Genomic DNA, 14,146 nt, shown 5'->3' with positions numbered 1-14,146 from the left:
AAGACAGGCATGGCCTTGTATGGCTTGGCGTCCTCTGAGAGGTCCTGTCAGCAGTTTCCTGGAAGGATCTGCTATGGAATGGAAGAAGGTACTAATTGGAGAGTGGTTTGAGGACTCATAAAAAAGAAAAAACCCCAGAAAGATTTGGAGCAGCACCTGTAATGCAACTGGACCCGGGGTCCTGGAGGAGAGGGTTATTGGTCTGCTGACCTCCCTCGACTCACCCCAACAAACACTGCCTTTCTGTCTTTCCTTAATTAGTTTTAAAATAAAAATTCATTTAACTCCCTGTGTAGCAGAGGTAAGACTGAAGCACAGCATAAGAAATCTACTCAGTGTAATCAGTTGAGAATTTGTTTTTCTGCACAAGCTAAAACAAAAGCAAGTTGTTGAGCACTGTCACCTCCCAGTACTAGAGTCCAGCTTTCAGGCAAATAACACAGATTTCTCCTCTTCCACTGTGGGTAGTGGGCCCAGTCTGGGCCCAATTAACATGCACTGTTTCAGAAAAAACACAAAAGGGCTCCTTTCCTACTGATGTCTGTCAGCCGCGGTAGAGGTGAGAGGTCTCTCCGACTGCGAGGTCTACAGCAGGCCTGGTGTCAGGAGAGGTCTCCTCCCTGAGACTGTGCAAAGCCATTCAGTTAAAGCCCAAACGCAGCTCTGGGGCAGAAAAAGACTCGTCTTCACGGAAGATGCACTGCTTTGACGCGCCACGTCCCGGGTGAAAGCAATGCTGCTGAGGACGGGGAGATCTTCTGGCCCAGAGCCGTGGGGCCCACAGCCCTCTGCGGAGGGATGCTTCGGGGCCCAGCCCTACGGCCTTCCCTGACATCAGCGAGCAAATTCTAACTTCTGAGACTGGCGTGTGTTCCCAGCTGAAGCAGAGTGTGCAGCCCGGCGTGGGGGGGAGAAAAACCCATGCAGCGTGAGAAGGCCTTGACCTGGCCTGCGTGACACAGCGGAATGAGGTTGGGTCCTCATCTCTTTTCTCCTCTATAAAATGAGGACTGAAAGGAGGTGAGGTTTAAGGTCCCTACTGGTGGTCTTGAAATGGCTGCTGACTTTGATCACAGGGGAGGTTCAGGGGAAACAGAGGGACAAAAGCTGAGGGGAAAAAGAGGCCAAGTCTGATCCAGGGTGAGGGGGCCACGTGTAGGCGGGGCTGCCATGGACACCCATGGTTGCCTGTCTGGTGTCCATTGGCCTCTTTTCCTTTTGAAGGCTGCTCCCTCCCTTCTCCTGGCCCACGTGGTCCCAGGGAGGTTGATGTCAACAGCTCCATTTCTGCCCCCGGCACCGTGATCCGGGCCTGGTCAATATTACCCGTCTGGGACTCCTGTCAGAACTTTTGGGAAAGAGCTGGTTGTCTCTGCAAAGCTGTGAGAGCAGAAAGCTCAGGCTTCTGCTGAGGGTCACAGCAAAGTCAAGCCCAGCTGGAGAAGACACTGCCTCAGAGGAAGGCAGAGGTAAGAGGGGGCATGCAGCGGTGAGGGAGGGACAGAGAGGGCGCACTGATGGCATGACCAGAACGCTCAGAGCCTGCGGTCCCCGAAGCTGCGACAAACCCTAGACTCTTGAGTTACAGAAGCCATTTCATTCTCCATTTGGCTTCAACCAGTTTGAGTGGAGCTGCCCAGACCCCGCATGGAAGGTGACCCACCTCCGTGTTGTTCCCGTACCACCACACATAAGTGAGGGTGCCCACTTGGCTGGGCCACAGCACTGCCGTCGCGTTGACCTCTTTGTTCTTTGTGGTGACGAAGGGCAGAGACAGGTGCACATGCTCCAGGGGACCTGAGGCACAAGAAGAGAGAGGAGGCATGGAGAGGGAGGAGCTCTCTCTGCTCACCTTCCCGGCTCTGAAGAGAATCCACTCTTTCTGGAAGCCTCCAAACCATCAGTCGTATTCCCAGGGGGAAGTACTCGGGTACTGTCCCTACTCAGGAGGAAATGATATACTGTGAACAACTGTGTCTTGACATCTTCCATTTCCCAGAGGCAGTGGCATTGGGGCAGAGACCTGAATAACATGCAGGTGCACCAGGGACCGGCTGGGGAAGCGCCAGGTGAACGGAGAGCAAGTGCCAAGGCCTCGAGGAGGAGGAGGTGGCTCGTCAGGTGTGAGGAGTGGCCGGACCAGCTGCTGTGGAGAAGCAGGGAAGGAGAAGAGATCTGACGGGCATTCAGGACACTTAGCAGGGCACCTTAGGTGCTGAAGAATGTCCACGTGTGTTCATGTGAGTTCCTTCTTGCACGTATATACATCAGACATTCAAACAGATGTGTGGAATTTAGCTTTCAGACTGCCACCTCCTCTTGTGTTCATTTACTTAGTAAGTGTTCAATATATCTGGTTCCTGTTGCCCCAAAGCCTATCTTTTCTGCACAGGGGGTATGATCTGCTCTAACGGAGACTTGGAAGTGAAACTCCAGCCCTGAGGCCCCCAGTGGGCTGCCCACACTAAGCTGAGAGCAGAGCAGGCTGGCAGATGCCGTGTCTTCGGACAGGTGCCTGCAATGCACAGAAAGGACAGCAGGTGGTGCTGCATTACACCTTTTGAATCCTCCCAAGGTGGCAGAGAGAAGTGGGGAACTGACTCGTGTGAATTGAATTTCCCTTCTCTTCTCGTTTGATGTCTGTGTGACTGGTGTGTGTGTGTGTGACTGGTGTGTGACGTGTGTGTGTGTCCGTCCCCGTCCAGGACACTACCTTTTCATCATGAAATTCCAGGGCAGGAGGCTCATTAACCACACTTTACAAAACCCAGGTCTGGCATTTGCTGGCCAACATAATGATCATGTGAGTAGTTGCGAGCTACACAGGTTTTCAGGAAACTGATCATTTTACTCTGAGATGGGGACAGAAAGGCATCTGCAAACGGCTTCCTAAGTAAGGGGGTGGTTGAGGAGAGAGGTTTGGGAAGTATCAGAAAATCCCCCCTCATCTTTTTTTTCACCTCCCATTCTCCAAGTTTGCACAGTATTCAGTGATTTTTTTTTTTTTTTTTTTTTTTTTTTTTTGGCGAGACTGGCTGAGATAGGGCAGCTTTCTGAGCAGAAATCTACATGTCCTCTCAATTCTCAGCCTGCTCAAGCAGAAGGCCATCCTGGCTGCATCACGTGTCTCATTAGTTTGCAGACTAGCAGAGCACAGTGAATACATTCCCCCAGGAATTCTCAACTGCCAGGATACAACAGAGTACCCAGCTGCCCCGTGAGAGCGGCCCAGGCCTGGAAACCTTACAGCAGGAACATTCTCTCCACTCGTTTCTGATGACCTTTGGAAACCAGTATTTAAGAACCTCTGATTTAGAATCAAAGCAACTTTCTGAACGGGGAAGTGGAGGCAGTGTGCTCAAGACAAGTGTAGGGTTTTCTGGAAGAGCCCTGAGCCAGGGGAGTGGGATGGGGTGAGTGGGTGGAGGGCAGGCTTGGCAAACAGAACTGAGAGTTGCTACTCAGAAGTCACTAAGCACAAATGCACGTGCTACACTGTGATGATGGGAAATCAAGCTGGGCTAGTGGACAGGGCCCAGTGGCAGTTGCACGACAGAACCTTTGTGAAGCAAGATGCATATTCCTCACGTGACCGGGGAGAAAGACTAGTTTCAGAGAAATGGAGTGACTTGGCTAGGAGTTCAGGCCAGCATCTGGACCTCACAAGTCCCAGCTCAGTCCACTGCTTATTTTTGTCTTGCCCACAAAGCCATAGAGATCCCTTCTAGATGCTGGCAAGGTGGCACTGAAAATGGCCAAGTTTCGATTCTGAGGAGTGTAAGTCAATTACGGTTTTACTGCGACTTCCTCTTAGTGTAAAATCATGTCAAATCACAGCACTTCTCTAATCCTCGTTTGCCCTGCCTGAAAGGAAGGCCAGAGGCTGCCCATCACGGCAGAGGTGTGAGAATAAGCCTAGACGTTCTATGCAGAGTAAAGCACAACGGGTCCTTCAGGAGAGAAGCCCTAGCAAACGGGTCAGAACCTGCTGAGGCCATGGTTTTCAGATGTAGGTGCGCTGATGAAAACTTGAAAAATAATCCCGTTTTCATATACTTAGTACAGAAAGTTAATTCCTGACCCCAAGGCCAGGCTGAGGAAGGGGTCCTATGATGTGAGGCTTGCTTATCCAACTGCTGGACCCAAGAAGCATCTGTCAAAATTAAAACCAGGACGCAAAACTTTCCACTACAAATCATCTGCCTTTGAGGTTAAGGTCAAATCGTTTAGCCATTCAACCGGATTAATTAGATGAAGCGATTGCAAGTGAACAAAGCAGCGCCTTTTTTTCTAAAGCCTTGGCTTCAGCAACCCTTAATCTTGAGCCCAGGCAAGCTGTGTCCCGTCTTCCTTTCCAGGATTCAGTACACGTGGGAGAGGGCTAGGGTAGGGAGGTAGCCCGCAAGGGCGGGGAAGAGTCCACCAGGCCACCAGGGCCGGATGCTGTGGATGACTCTGTGGGAGACCCTGAGACACTGAGGCAAACCCATTGCTGAATTTTAAACCACTGTTTACACTTGGTTAGCGTGCGGGGCTGTTTAATACACAGATGGGATATGGAATACAACGACTGTAATTCTTAAGGAGAGGAGGTCGCCAACAAAAAGCCCCTTACAGAATAAGCTGTGGAAAATGGTAAACTGCAAGGGAGGCCATTCTCAGCAAATGTACTATTATCTGTATTGCAAGTCACTTTTGTTACTAATAACCAATGTTTGTGACATATTTTTAAAATATGATTACTCCTAGGATAGCATCACTTTTGCCTGCGTGACGACTGAGGTACAGGGAAGGAGCCTCTCTTAATAAGAGGCGACTCCAGAAAGTCTATCTAGGACACCTTAGGGCTGGCCGTCAGCAGGACGAGAGCCTGTGAAACGTTCTGGAACCTAGGTAGTTGTGCAGCAAGTACACTGCCTCTGATCTAAGTGTTCCCATTCCTTCAGTGTGGTCGGCAAAGATGTGGAGGGGAATGAGGGCCAATGGAGACTTGGTTTCACTAACCCCAAACCAACATGGAGCTGACAACAACTCAGTCATCAGAAGCTGGGATTCCTGACACAGGTGGACCCGAGTCTGAAGCCTGGTTCTGCCAGACAGCAGCCCTGCAGATTCTGACGGGCGACTTCGGCTCTCTGAGCCTCACTGTGTTTTGTGAAGTGTGGTTTCTAATAGTGCCTACTCCCTAGGGCTGTTTTGAAAAGGAAGCTTACATACATAAAGGACCTGTTTAGCACAAAGCCTGGTAAACAGGAAGAGCTCAAAATCATTAGGTGAAAAGTGGAGGTGGAGTTGGCATACCAGGAATCCTACAGAACTTGGTTTAAACCCAAAGGAGGACAGGTGCGTCTCTTTGAGGCACCTCGGTCCAGAGAGTACAGGAGACGGGGACCAAGAATGACTGATAAGGGGGAAGGTACAGCTCAGTGGTAGAGTGTGTGCTTAGCATGCATGAGGTCCAGGGTTCAATCCCTAGTATCTCCATTTAAAAAAAAATGAATATATAAATAAACTTAATTTCCTTCCCCACCTAAATACAAACAAAAAGTTTTTTTTTTTTTTTTTTTTTTAAAGAATGACTGATAGAGCAGGAAACCTCAGTAACAGTCAATCTCTTGGGGACCCTTCAACAGTCTTGTTCTCCCAATGGACCACAGAAGCAGCGTAACAAGAGATTCAACTTGGTACCTTGTGGGCTGTTTGGTTCAGTGGGCAAGGGCCATGTGAGAGGCATGGAGTACTGCCCGGCCTTCATGCTCCTGGTCTAGAAACTGAAATCTGAACAAGACCATTCATAGAAAGGAGCTAACTTTCATTTAAAAGTAAACCATTTCTCTAGCAATTGAAACAAGTCCATATGCCTGTTTGGGGACATGCACACACCTAGCATAAGAGGTATTCAGGGCAAACATATTTACCAAACGTGGCTTAGGAGTTAACCTTTGTCTCATTTGGGCATCTTTGAATTCCTCACCCAGGGAAAAACCTTAACACTTCTTGCAACTATTTTTTAAGGCAGCTTCCTTAACATTGCCGACCCTCTTTCCCTCCATACCACCTTCTCCTTAAAAGACCAAGCCATCACAGAGCAAAGTGCAGGAAACACACTTAAAAAAAAGAAAGGAACAAAAGTATAAAAGAACTGTTAATAGTGAGCTATATAACATGGGAAGAGAAAAAATAGTCAGGGGGGAGAAATTCCATTTCCTGTGCTAATGTGGGTTGTTCTCAAACATTTCTGACCAAAAACCCAGAAAAACCCCACGAATTCATATTCAATCAGCAAGCTGCTCAGACAGACATAGGTGTGGGCTCTCAGAGGCACCTGGAGAGGCACAGCCAGCGCGACAACCACCTGGAGCCACCCGGAACCCAGAGGATTCAAAACCACTCCCTGGTTTCTTCTGACTCTCTCCCGACTTGGTCCTCTTACTCTCCTTTCCCCTTTGGCTAAAAGGTAACTAGGGAGCCTCTTCTAGATCAAAAATTTGGGGATGTACTTTAAAGGGACACAATATTTAAAATAGGTCATAAACCAACAACAGTAATAACATACAAGTTACATGTAAGTACAGGACGGCGCTGTCAGACCCCAGGCTGTTGTCCACCTGCACGGTCACTCGGAAAATGCCCACGTTGTGATAGACGTGCTTGATCCCGTCTTCCATGGAGCTGAGGTTGACATAGGACACTGCAATGCCATCCCCGAAGTCCACTTGGATGAGGGTCCTCTGGACGTCACCCTGGAAGACAGCCCAACATCAGAGGAAGGGGAGTCGGTGCTTGGCTGCTTCTGTTCCAGGGGCTGGGGCTTGTCCCGGTCCCGGGCTCAGGGATAACGGCAGCCCCAGCTCCCTCCTACAGCTGGGAGAATGTGTGTGATAGAATCCCCAGGACACTTCTAGGCAGACAGGAGTTTAGTAAGATGGATGCTCTCCAAATCTGAAGGGCACTGACTACCAAAAGTTTCAAGGTTTGGAAAATTAAGTGTTTGCTGATCAGCACCAATTCGATATTCAGTTCCTCTGAAGGCTGTGTTTTTGGTCTTATCATCCACATGAATTACAAAAAGGTGGACATACACAGTTTTAAAAATTCAGCCTACCTGACATGGTCATGGACCTCTGCCCATGTGTTTAGGACCCCTGAATCCCTTTCTTTATTTCTGGTCCCCTAACCACATTGGAGGAAGGATAGGAGACACCTTGCTTCCTACCTGATAGGGATACTGGACTCAACCCTATTATTATTTTAGATAATAATGGTTAATTCTTTTCTATTTCAGCATTTTGTACTGTCAAAATTATTTCATTTTATTCTTCACAGAATCTTAGTCTGGGGAGAAAAGCAGGCAACGTTTGTCCATTTTACAGATGAGGAAGCAAATGTCTAGAAAGGTTTAACCATTTGCTCAAGGTCACTACAGCTAGTTAGTGGTAATTTTGGGATTTGAATCTCTCTCTCTGGACTTGATTTCATGTGTCATAGGTGGGTAAAGCACTGACATCTCCTCCAGGCTCAAATCCTACTGTGCCATTAACCAGCTGGATGACTTCATGCAAGTCATTCAGCTGCCTTTGGCCTCAGTTACCTAATCTGTGAAGTAGGCATATTAATACCTTACTGTCTTAACTCAAAGGCCTGTTATAAAAGACATATGAGTAATCAGTAACCTGTAAAAATTGATACCAACACGAATGACTATAAAAACAAAGCAGCTGTAAAAGACCTGCTGTATCTTCTTTTAAAGCTTGATTGGAATCGTATGATTCCACATTTCCCACAGGTAGGCAGGGGAAGATAGTCTGCTTTATAGAATCCCTGACATGTAAAAACAAAAAATAGTCTGTGGAGTTAGTTGAGATTCTTAACAAAGTTTCTTAGAAGAATTGACAAAAACCAGCTTCCCTCACATACAGCCCATCCTTTAACAGGATTTTTGTTTGTTTTGTTAGCCTGTCCCTTTTTTTGTGGGGGGGGGAAGGAGAAAACAAAAAACCTTTGAACTAGAAATGTATTTTCAATTAAGTAAGGTTCACACGGTATCATATTTTTTGAAAAGGGCAAGTTTAAAATGCTGACATTTAAAAGATTAATTTACAGGGAAAGGAAAAGCAGTTCAAACCCTATGCATCTACGTGACCTGTTCTGATCTCTGCGCAGCCAAGCATTGTGTGTGTGTGTGTGGGGGGCACGGCAGCCAACTCTCAGTAAGAACATGGGCAAAAATCCTCCCCTAGGGGAGGAAAAAGAAACTATTCAATATTATAAAACAAATATCCACAAGCCCAGACGTTGTGCAATTGCTTGAATTCCCTTCACTAATAAATGTAAATGTCAAACCAGTCTTGCTGACTGGTTCTGCATTTGGACAACCAAATTGGACTGATCAAGTTCTCGTTCTGTTTCTGGTCAGTTTCCTCCCAGGCTTTCTGGATTTTCAACAGAGTTGCTGCCAGCCAACCCTAGGTTTGGGCATGGAGGAAGAGCCCACCTTGGAACCTCCAGGCTTGGTGCCCTGACTTGGATTCAAGAGCATGAAGGAGTAAGTCTGACAGCTGAAGGCGGCAGGTTTCATCCTCGCTGTGTAGCTTTGTCCACGCCAGTGGAACAACCTGGATCTTGTGCCACTGCCTCAGGGGCTCTCAGGTGTTCAGAAAGTCTAACACAGCTGTAACTGCATTACTTTGGGGCTCATCTGTCATCAGCCTCTGACTTCCCTGGGCTGCAATTACCATCCCAGACAGGGATATCAACTCCTTTTAGAGAACAAAAGACAGGGTAAAGGAAAGAGAGCCTAAGTCCGAGACCACCTTGATTAGGCATGCCCGCCCTGCTTCAGTGGGCCTTCTGGTCGTTTACTCATTCAGCCAACCGACAGACATTTATTGTGTGTCCATCTTGTGTCAGGCGCTAAATGGGAAAACACTATTAAGTAAGTTATAACCACCCAAACAAAACAGATGTGGTCTGGGCTTTCATGAGCAAAAAGATTATTGGTGAGACAGATGGACTTTAATAATCGCACAAATAAATAAAAAGTTATTATCGGGGATAATACGAAAGAGAGGTGCCTGGTGTTGTAAGCTTATACAATAGGGAGAGATGGAGAGCTGAAAGTCTGACCCAGTTGAGAACTTCGAGAAAGACTTCCCAGAAGAAGTGATAACTGAGCTGAGAAGGCCTAAAGGGAAAAAAAAGATCGACCAAACAAAAGACATGAGTGAGTGAGATGGAGGTGAGGAGTCCAGGTAATGGAGACAGAGGGAACCGAATGTGCAAGGGCCCTGTGGCAGAAGGAAGATGGCACAGTTAAAAGAAGCTGTCGATACAGACAACCACAGGATCATGTAAAATTAGACTGGAGGGGAGAAAATGACATTTTAGGATTTGTGGGTCAAGTTTCTGACTTTGATCTTTCTTCTAAAAGCAATGGGAAGACATTAAAGTATTTTAAGCAGGGGTTTGAGGGAAGATGATATGATAATAATTTTAATTAAAAATGATCATTCTGGCTACAATATGAAGGATGCATTGGAAGGAGGCCCAAGTATTCTGGGAAGCCGATTAGGGGACAGTTCAGGGGAGACGATGGTAGATTGATATATGAGTTGCAACAGGAAATTACATTCACCTACCTGCCAAAATTAACTTCCGTGGTTTAATACTGGAGTTTGAAATCAGTGAATCCTAGTCTTTGATATCAACATCTCTTACAGAATTAAAAGAAAAGAAGCTGATGCTCAGCTATTATCCAAGACCCACCTCCTGGCTCAGGGCCTCTGGGGAGGATGCTTGGTCCTGCTGTGGTTTGAGAAGGTTCACAGTGGATGTGGGGCTGTACCAGAGGTTGTGGTCCTCTGGTTCAGACTGTTGGACATTAGGTTTTCTTATGACTTAAATCATCTGAATATAGCACAGTACAAGCTGACACCATTCCTAGTCCATTTTGGTAGGATGGTGAAAGTTTTTCAGGATGTTTTAGGATTTTAAGTCCTATAGGTACATTAATAAAACCAGGAACAGAAGAACTAAACGCACTATTAGTGACTGGTGCACAATCACAGAAGTCCCACAATACACTTAGTCAAGGTCAGTTATCTACTCTAAAAAACTAAGCATCTGGATAATTTGAAGGTAGTTTGTATAAAGGGCTGAGATGTGTCTTTAATGGCTACAACCTCAGTACATAACAGTGCTTGCAGATGAGTCTGTTCTGTTCAACACATATTGAAATTTGAAAAAAAGAAAGAAATTTCAAATGTGCATGTCTAACATGTATATTCATCAAAGTGCTTTTTTTATTTAATTGAAGTATACAGAGATTCCATAAAAAACTGAAAATAGACTTACCATATAATACAGCAATTCCACCCCTGGGCTTATATCTGGAGAAAACTCTAAATTTGAAAAAATACATGCACCCTTATGTTAACAGCAGCATCATATACAGTAGCCAAGACATGGAAGCAACCTAAATGTCCATCGACAGATGAATGGATAAAGAAGATGTGGTGTACACACACACACACACACACATATACACAATGGCACTATTACTCAGCCATAAAAAAGAATGGAATAATGCCATTTGCAGCAACATGGATGGACCTAGAGATTATCATACTAAACGAAGTAAGTCAGAGAAAGAAAAAATACTCTATGATGTCACTTAAATGTGGAATCTAAAAAGTGCTTTCTTTTATATTATTTCATTTGGCTGTTAGGACTTCTGGGAGAGAGCAGGGGCAGACTTTACTTCTACTTGCTATACCAGAAGAACTGCGGTGCAGACAGGTTTAAGATGATTGGGGTTTACCTCTGTCCATGCATCTCAGTCCTTGCTGAGTGACTTTAATTGGAAGTCACTTGTAATGGCTCTCAGAGTGAGAGAAAGGCCCTAACAAAGGTAAGCCCTGCTTTCTTTTCTTGTTAGACTCCATTTCTGGCTTTGACGTTTCCCTTAAACAACACTCTTGCTTGTAAGTAGAAAGATGGGTTGTCATGAATTCCATACACCACCCTGATCTTCCTCTGGTGAAGCAGCATCATGTTCAGCCACACAGAAGACAGAGGATGCAGGAAACAGGAGGTATTCCTAATCAGCAGTCAGGGAAAAAACTGCGTATAATCGGGAGGTACTTCAATCTAGAAAATGACAAGTCATCATTCCTGAAACATAATGTAGGCTGGGAAATACTGAGACTATCATCTAAAGTTCTTTAGTCCTAACACCATCTAGTCATGTGCCTGAATATAGACACAGAACAGAGAATACCAGCACAAAAGAAGTGCCCAAGCAAGGCACGAAAGCCCCGTGAAATTCATACGGGGATTCTCCAAGGCCAGCTCTGACTTCTATAATAGAAAAACAAATATATCAAATGGCTGCAATGAAGCCAAGATTAACCTGAGCAATGACAGGTGGGTGAACCCATCAGTTTCTATAACACGGCTTCAGTGAAAAATGGGAGAAACAAATGCAACAGTAACTCAACACTGACAGCCTCGGTCCAGAAATGAGACTCTGAGGCGCTCCTGAAGGCACCAGGGACCCACCGCAGGTAGACACTGGACTCACATGTCAGAGGCTGGTTCCTGCAAAGCTCGAGAGCCCACCTGACTCAGGCTTTACTGAAATTCAGTCTTGGAAGGGACCTTAAAGTTCATGCAGTGAAAACGGCATTGAAGAAAAATGCCTATAGTATAACTTATTTTTTTAATGCATTAAAATAACCCAGTATACCTACTATAAGCCTGCATGTGTTTATGTGAGCATAAAGGTGGTGGTAGAAATAGCCCAGCCTGTTAACACTGACTACCCCAGGGATGAAGCGGAGTGAGAGGCAGAGGAAGGGCAGCAGGATTAAAAGGGAGAAGGAGTAAGTGAAGGGAAAGAGAGATTACACCAAATTTAAAAGGAGGGGTAGGGTATTAGATCACACAAGAAACATCGTAAAACACAACATTCTGTCCCTGCTGTTACTGCCGACATTTAAATATTGATTAAGTGTAGAGGAAATAACCAGGAGGGAACACAGACATTGGTTAGGTTGGTGATGGGATACAGCCAGCGATGGTCTTGGATTTCTGCTGTTACTGTATGTTCTTTTGACCACAATATTTAAACAAAAATATCACTAAGCAGCATTGAATGCCAGAGCAAAAATCAGACATTTCAGCCCGTTCTTCTTATGGTTGAACGTATTTAGGTGGGGTGGGGAGTGTGGGATAAGAATAAACCACCTCTGCCCTGCAAGTTCTATCCCAGGGTATGAGACTCAGGTCAGTTTCTTGTTGAGCCTTCAGACTCAGATCAGTGAGGTCTCAACAAGAAGCAGAGAAGGAGATCACTGTGCTACAATGTGTTCTGGCTCCAAACAAGAGGTGTGTCAGCTGGTGGACATGTGTTCATGGAGAGAAGTGCTAACCCCCTGCTGCTTACTCAGTGAGACTGAACTCTGGCACGTGACTTCTTCTGTGAATTGTGCCCGTTAAGACTGTCCTAGCACCCCCACTGATGGTCCCTAAGGGAAGAGAGAGAGAACATTCCTCAAAAGCTTACGGTTCCATCGATACAACATTGTAAACTGACTGTACTTCAATTTAAAAAAAAAAGTTTACTGTCCAGAAATAATAACAACTGTTCTCTATATAGTTTTTCAATGAATCTTCAACACTAAAAGACTCACACCTAAAAGACAGGTAAAATTTGCCTGGAGTCACAAGATTAGTTTGAACCGAGCTCTTCTTGACTCCAGGTTCAGCACTACTTCTCGTTCACAGGAGGCACTCAAACTACCCACCCATGCTCACTCCCAGCTGGGTGCTGAAGAATGGATTGACTCATGTGTAAAACCAGAGAGCGTCTGTCAGCTTCAGTCACTGACACTCTTTAAAAGGATGCCAGCACAGATCAAATTCTACATTAAATAGTGATGTAAGGGGAGCCCAGTGTACCATGCCAGGCTCTAAAAAATACCACAGAAGCTACAAAGTGCATTTGTGAAGACCCCTGGTGATATGAGTGTTCCACCAAGAGTGAGATGACTATAAACAGGAACCAATCGCTGAGGTTAGGTTGGACCCACCATTTTATAATGGAAAACCGAGTCCTTCTGGCACAGGACAGCAGCAGGCGAGGACAAAAGGCAGCTGCACATGCCCTGTTTTCTGTTATGTTCTTGACATTTTAAAATAGCTCTCAAAACTTTTCAATCTAGCATTACTTGGTGGACTTAATCAAGTCATAAAATACAGTCTATGAAATGGGGACATGCTTTCTTGCCCTGGATGTCACTTCATCACTTTGCCAAGTTACTAGGTTGTTATGAGATCTAAGTGACTTTACAGAGGTCTACAGAGGTACTATATGTGGAAGAGGTGCCCTACAGAAGGCAGGGGGTGACCTGGGAGTTAGAATCCTCGGTTAAATGCCCTTTGACATATACCTTACACTGGGACCTTCAATTCTTTACCTATAAATTAAATATGAGCAGAACGATGGTGATTCTTTCTAGCTGTCATTTCTAGTCCTAGTAACCTGCAATTCTTTTAATTCTACTCTTCCTGTAATTGACATTATTGGACATCCACACGTATATGCCAACATCCCTTCCAGCTGCTGAAATAATCTCCGCTCTCGGGAGGATGCAGAATTCATTCCAGTGCTGTTGTTACACGATGGAGACTTTCCATTGCACGTTAAGGGTGGATTACGCTGAGGAATGAGCTGGTAAGAGAGAGCCATGGAATACCGAAGGGCAGAGTGCAAAGCCAGAAACCCGAGGAAGTCATACGCTCGGGCAAGAATTGTGTGATTTGGTGGAGCCCTGATTCAAGGAGCGGTGGTCATCAGTGTTGGAAGGGCTGGAAGCAGACAGGTTGAAAGATTGAAAAGCCAAACTGAAGGCTATTTCCTGACTCCTGCCCTGCGGATGCTCACTGTACTGGAACTCTCAGTAATGAGCCAAGTATCTCTCTTTGCTCATCAAGGCAGACTGAAGTTCTCTGCAAACAGCTATGATCTAAAACCCTAAAAAGATCAGCAAAGCCCCAACACGTGTGAACTAGTATTGAGACGAGAGAGAATGGAGTCTGAACTTCAGGCACCCAGCCTGTGGCTAAAGACAACCTGTGTTGCCTG

At 45.8% G+C, this 14,146-nt stretch overlaps 1 protein-coding gene across 7 annotated transcripts in view; it reads right to left on the bottom strand.

The window, feature by feature from the left end:
* The window catches only part of SORCS1 (sortilin related VPS10 domain containing receptor 1), a 474,344-nt gene that overhangs the window by 41,067 nt on the left and 419,131 nt on the right, over positions 1 to 14,146 (bottom strand). For all 7 annotated transcript variants that reach the window (XM_032490975.1, XM_032490974.1, XM_032490973.1 and 4 more), the window contains 2 exons: positions 6,557 to 6,743; positions 1,664 to 1,797 (listed from right to left, as the gene is read on the bottom strand). In XM_032490975.1, the coding sequence (XP_032346866.1) occupies positions 1,664 to 1,797; positions 6,557 to 6,743 (321 nt within the window). The remainder of the gene's footprint in view (positions 1 to 1,663; positions 1,798 to 6,556; positions 6,744 to 14,146) is intronic.

The sequence above is a fragment of the Camelus ferus genome, chromosome 11, assembly GCF_009834535.1.
Source record: "Camelus ferus isolate YT-003-E chromosome 11, BCGSAC_Cfer_1.0, whole genome shotgun sequence".
In the NCBI taxonomy this organism is placed as follows: domain Eukaryota; kingdom Metazoa; phylum Chordata; class Mammalia; order Artiodactyla; family Camelidae; genus Camelus; species Camelus ferus.
The sequence above is the reverse complement of the archived record's forward strand: the minus strand, read 5'-3'. Positions and strand labels throughout refer to the sequence as shown.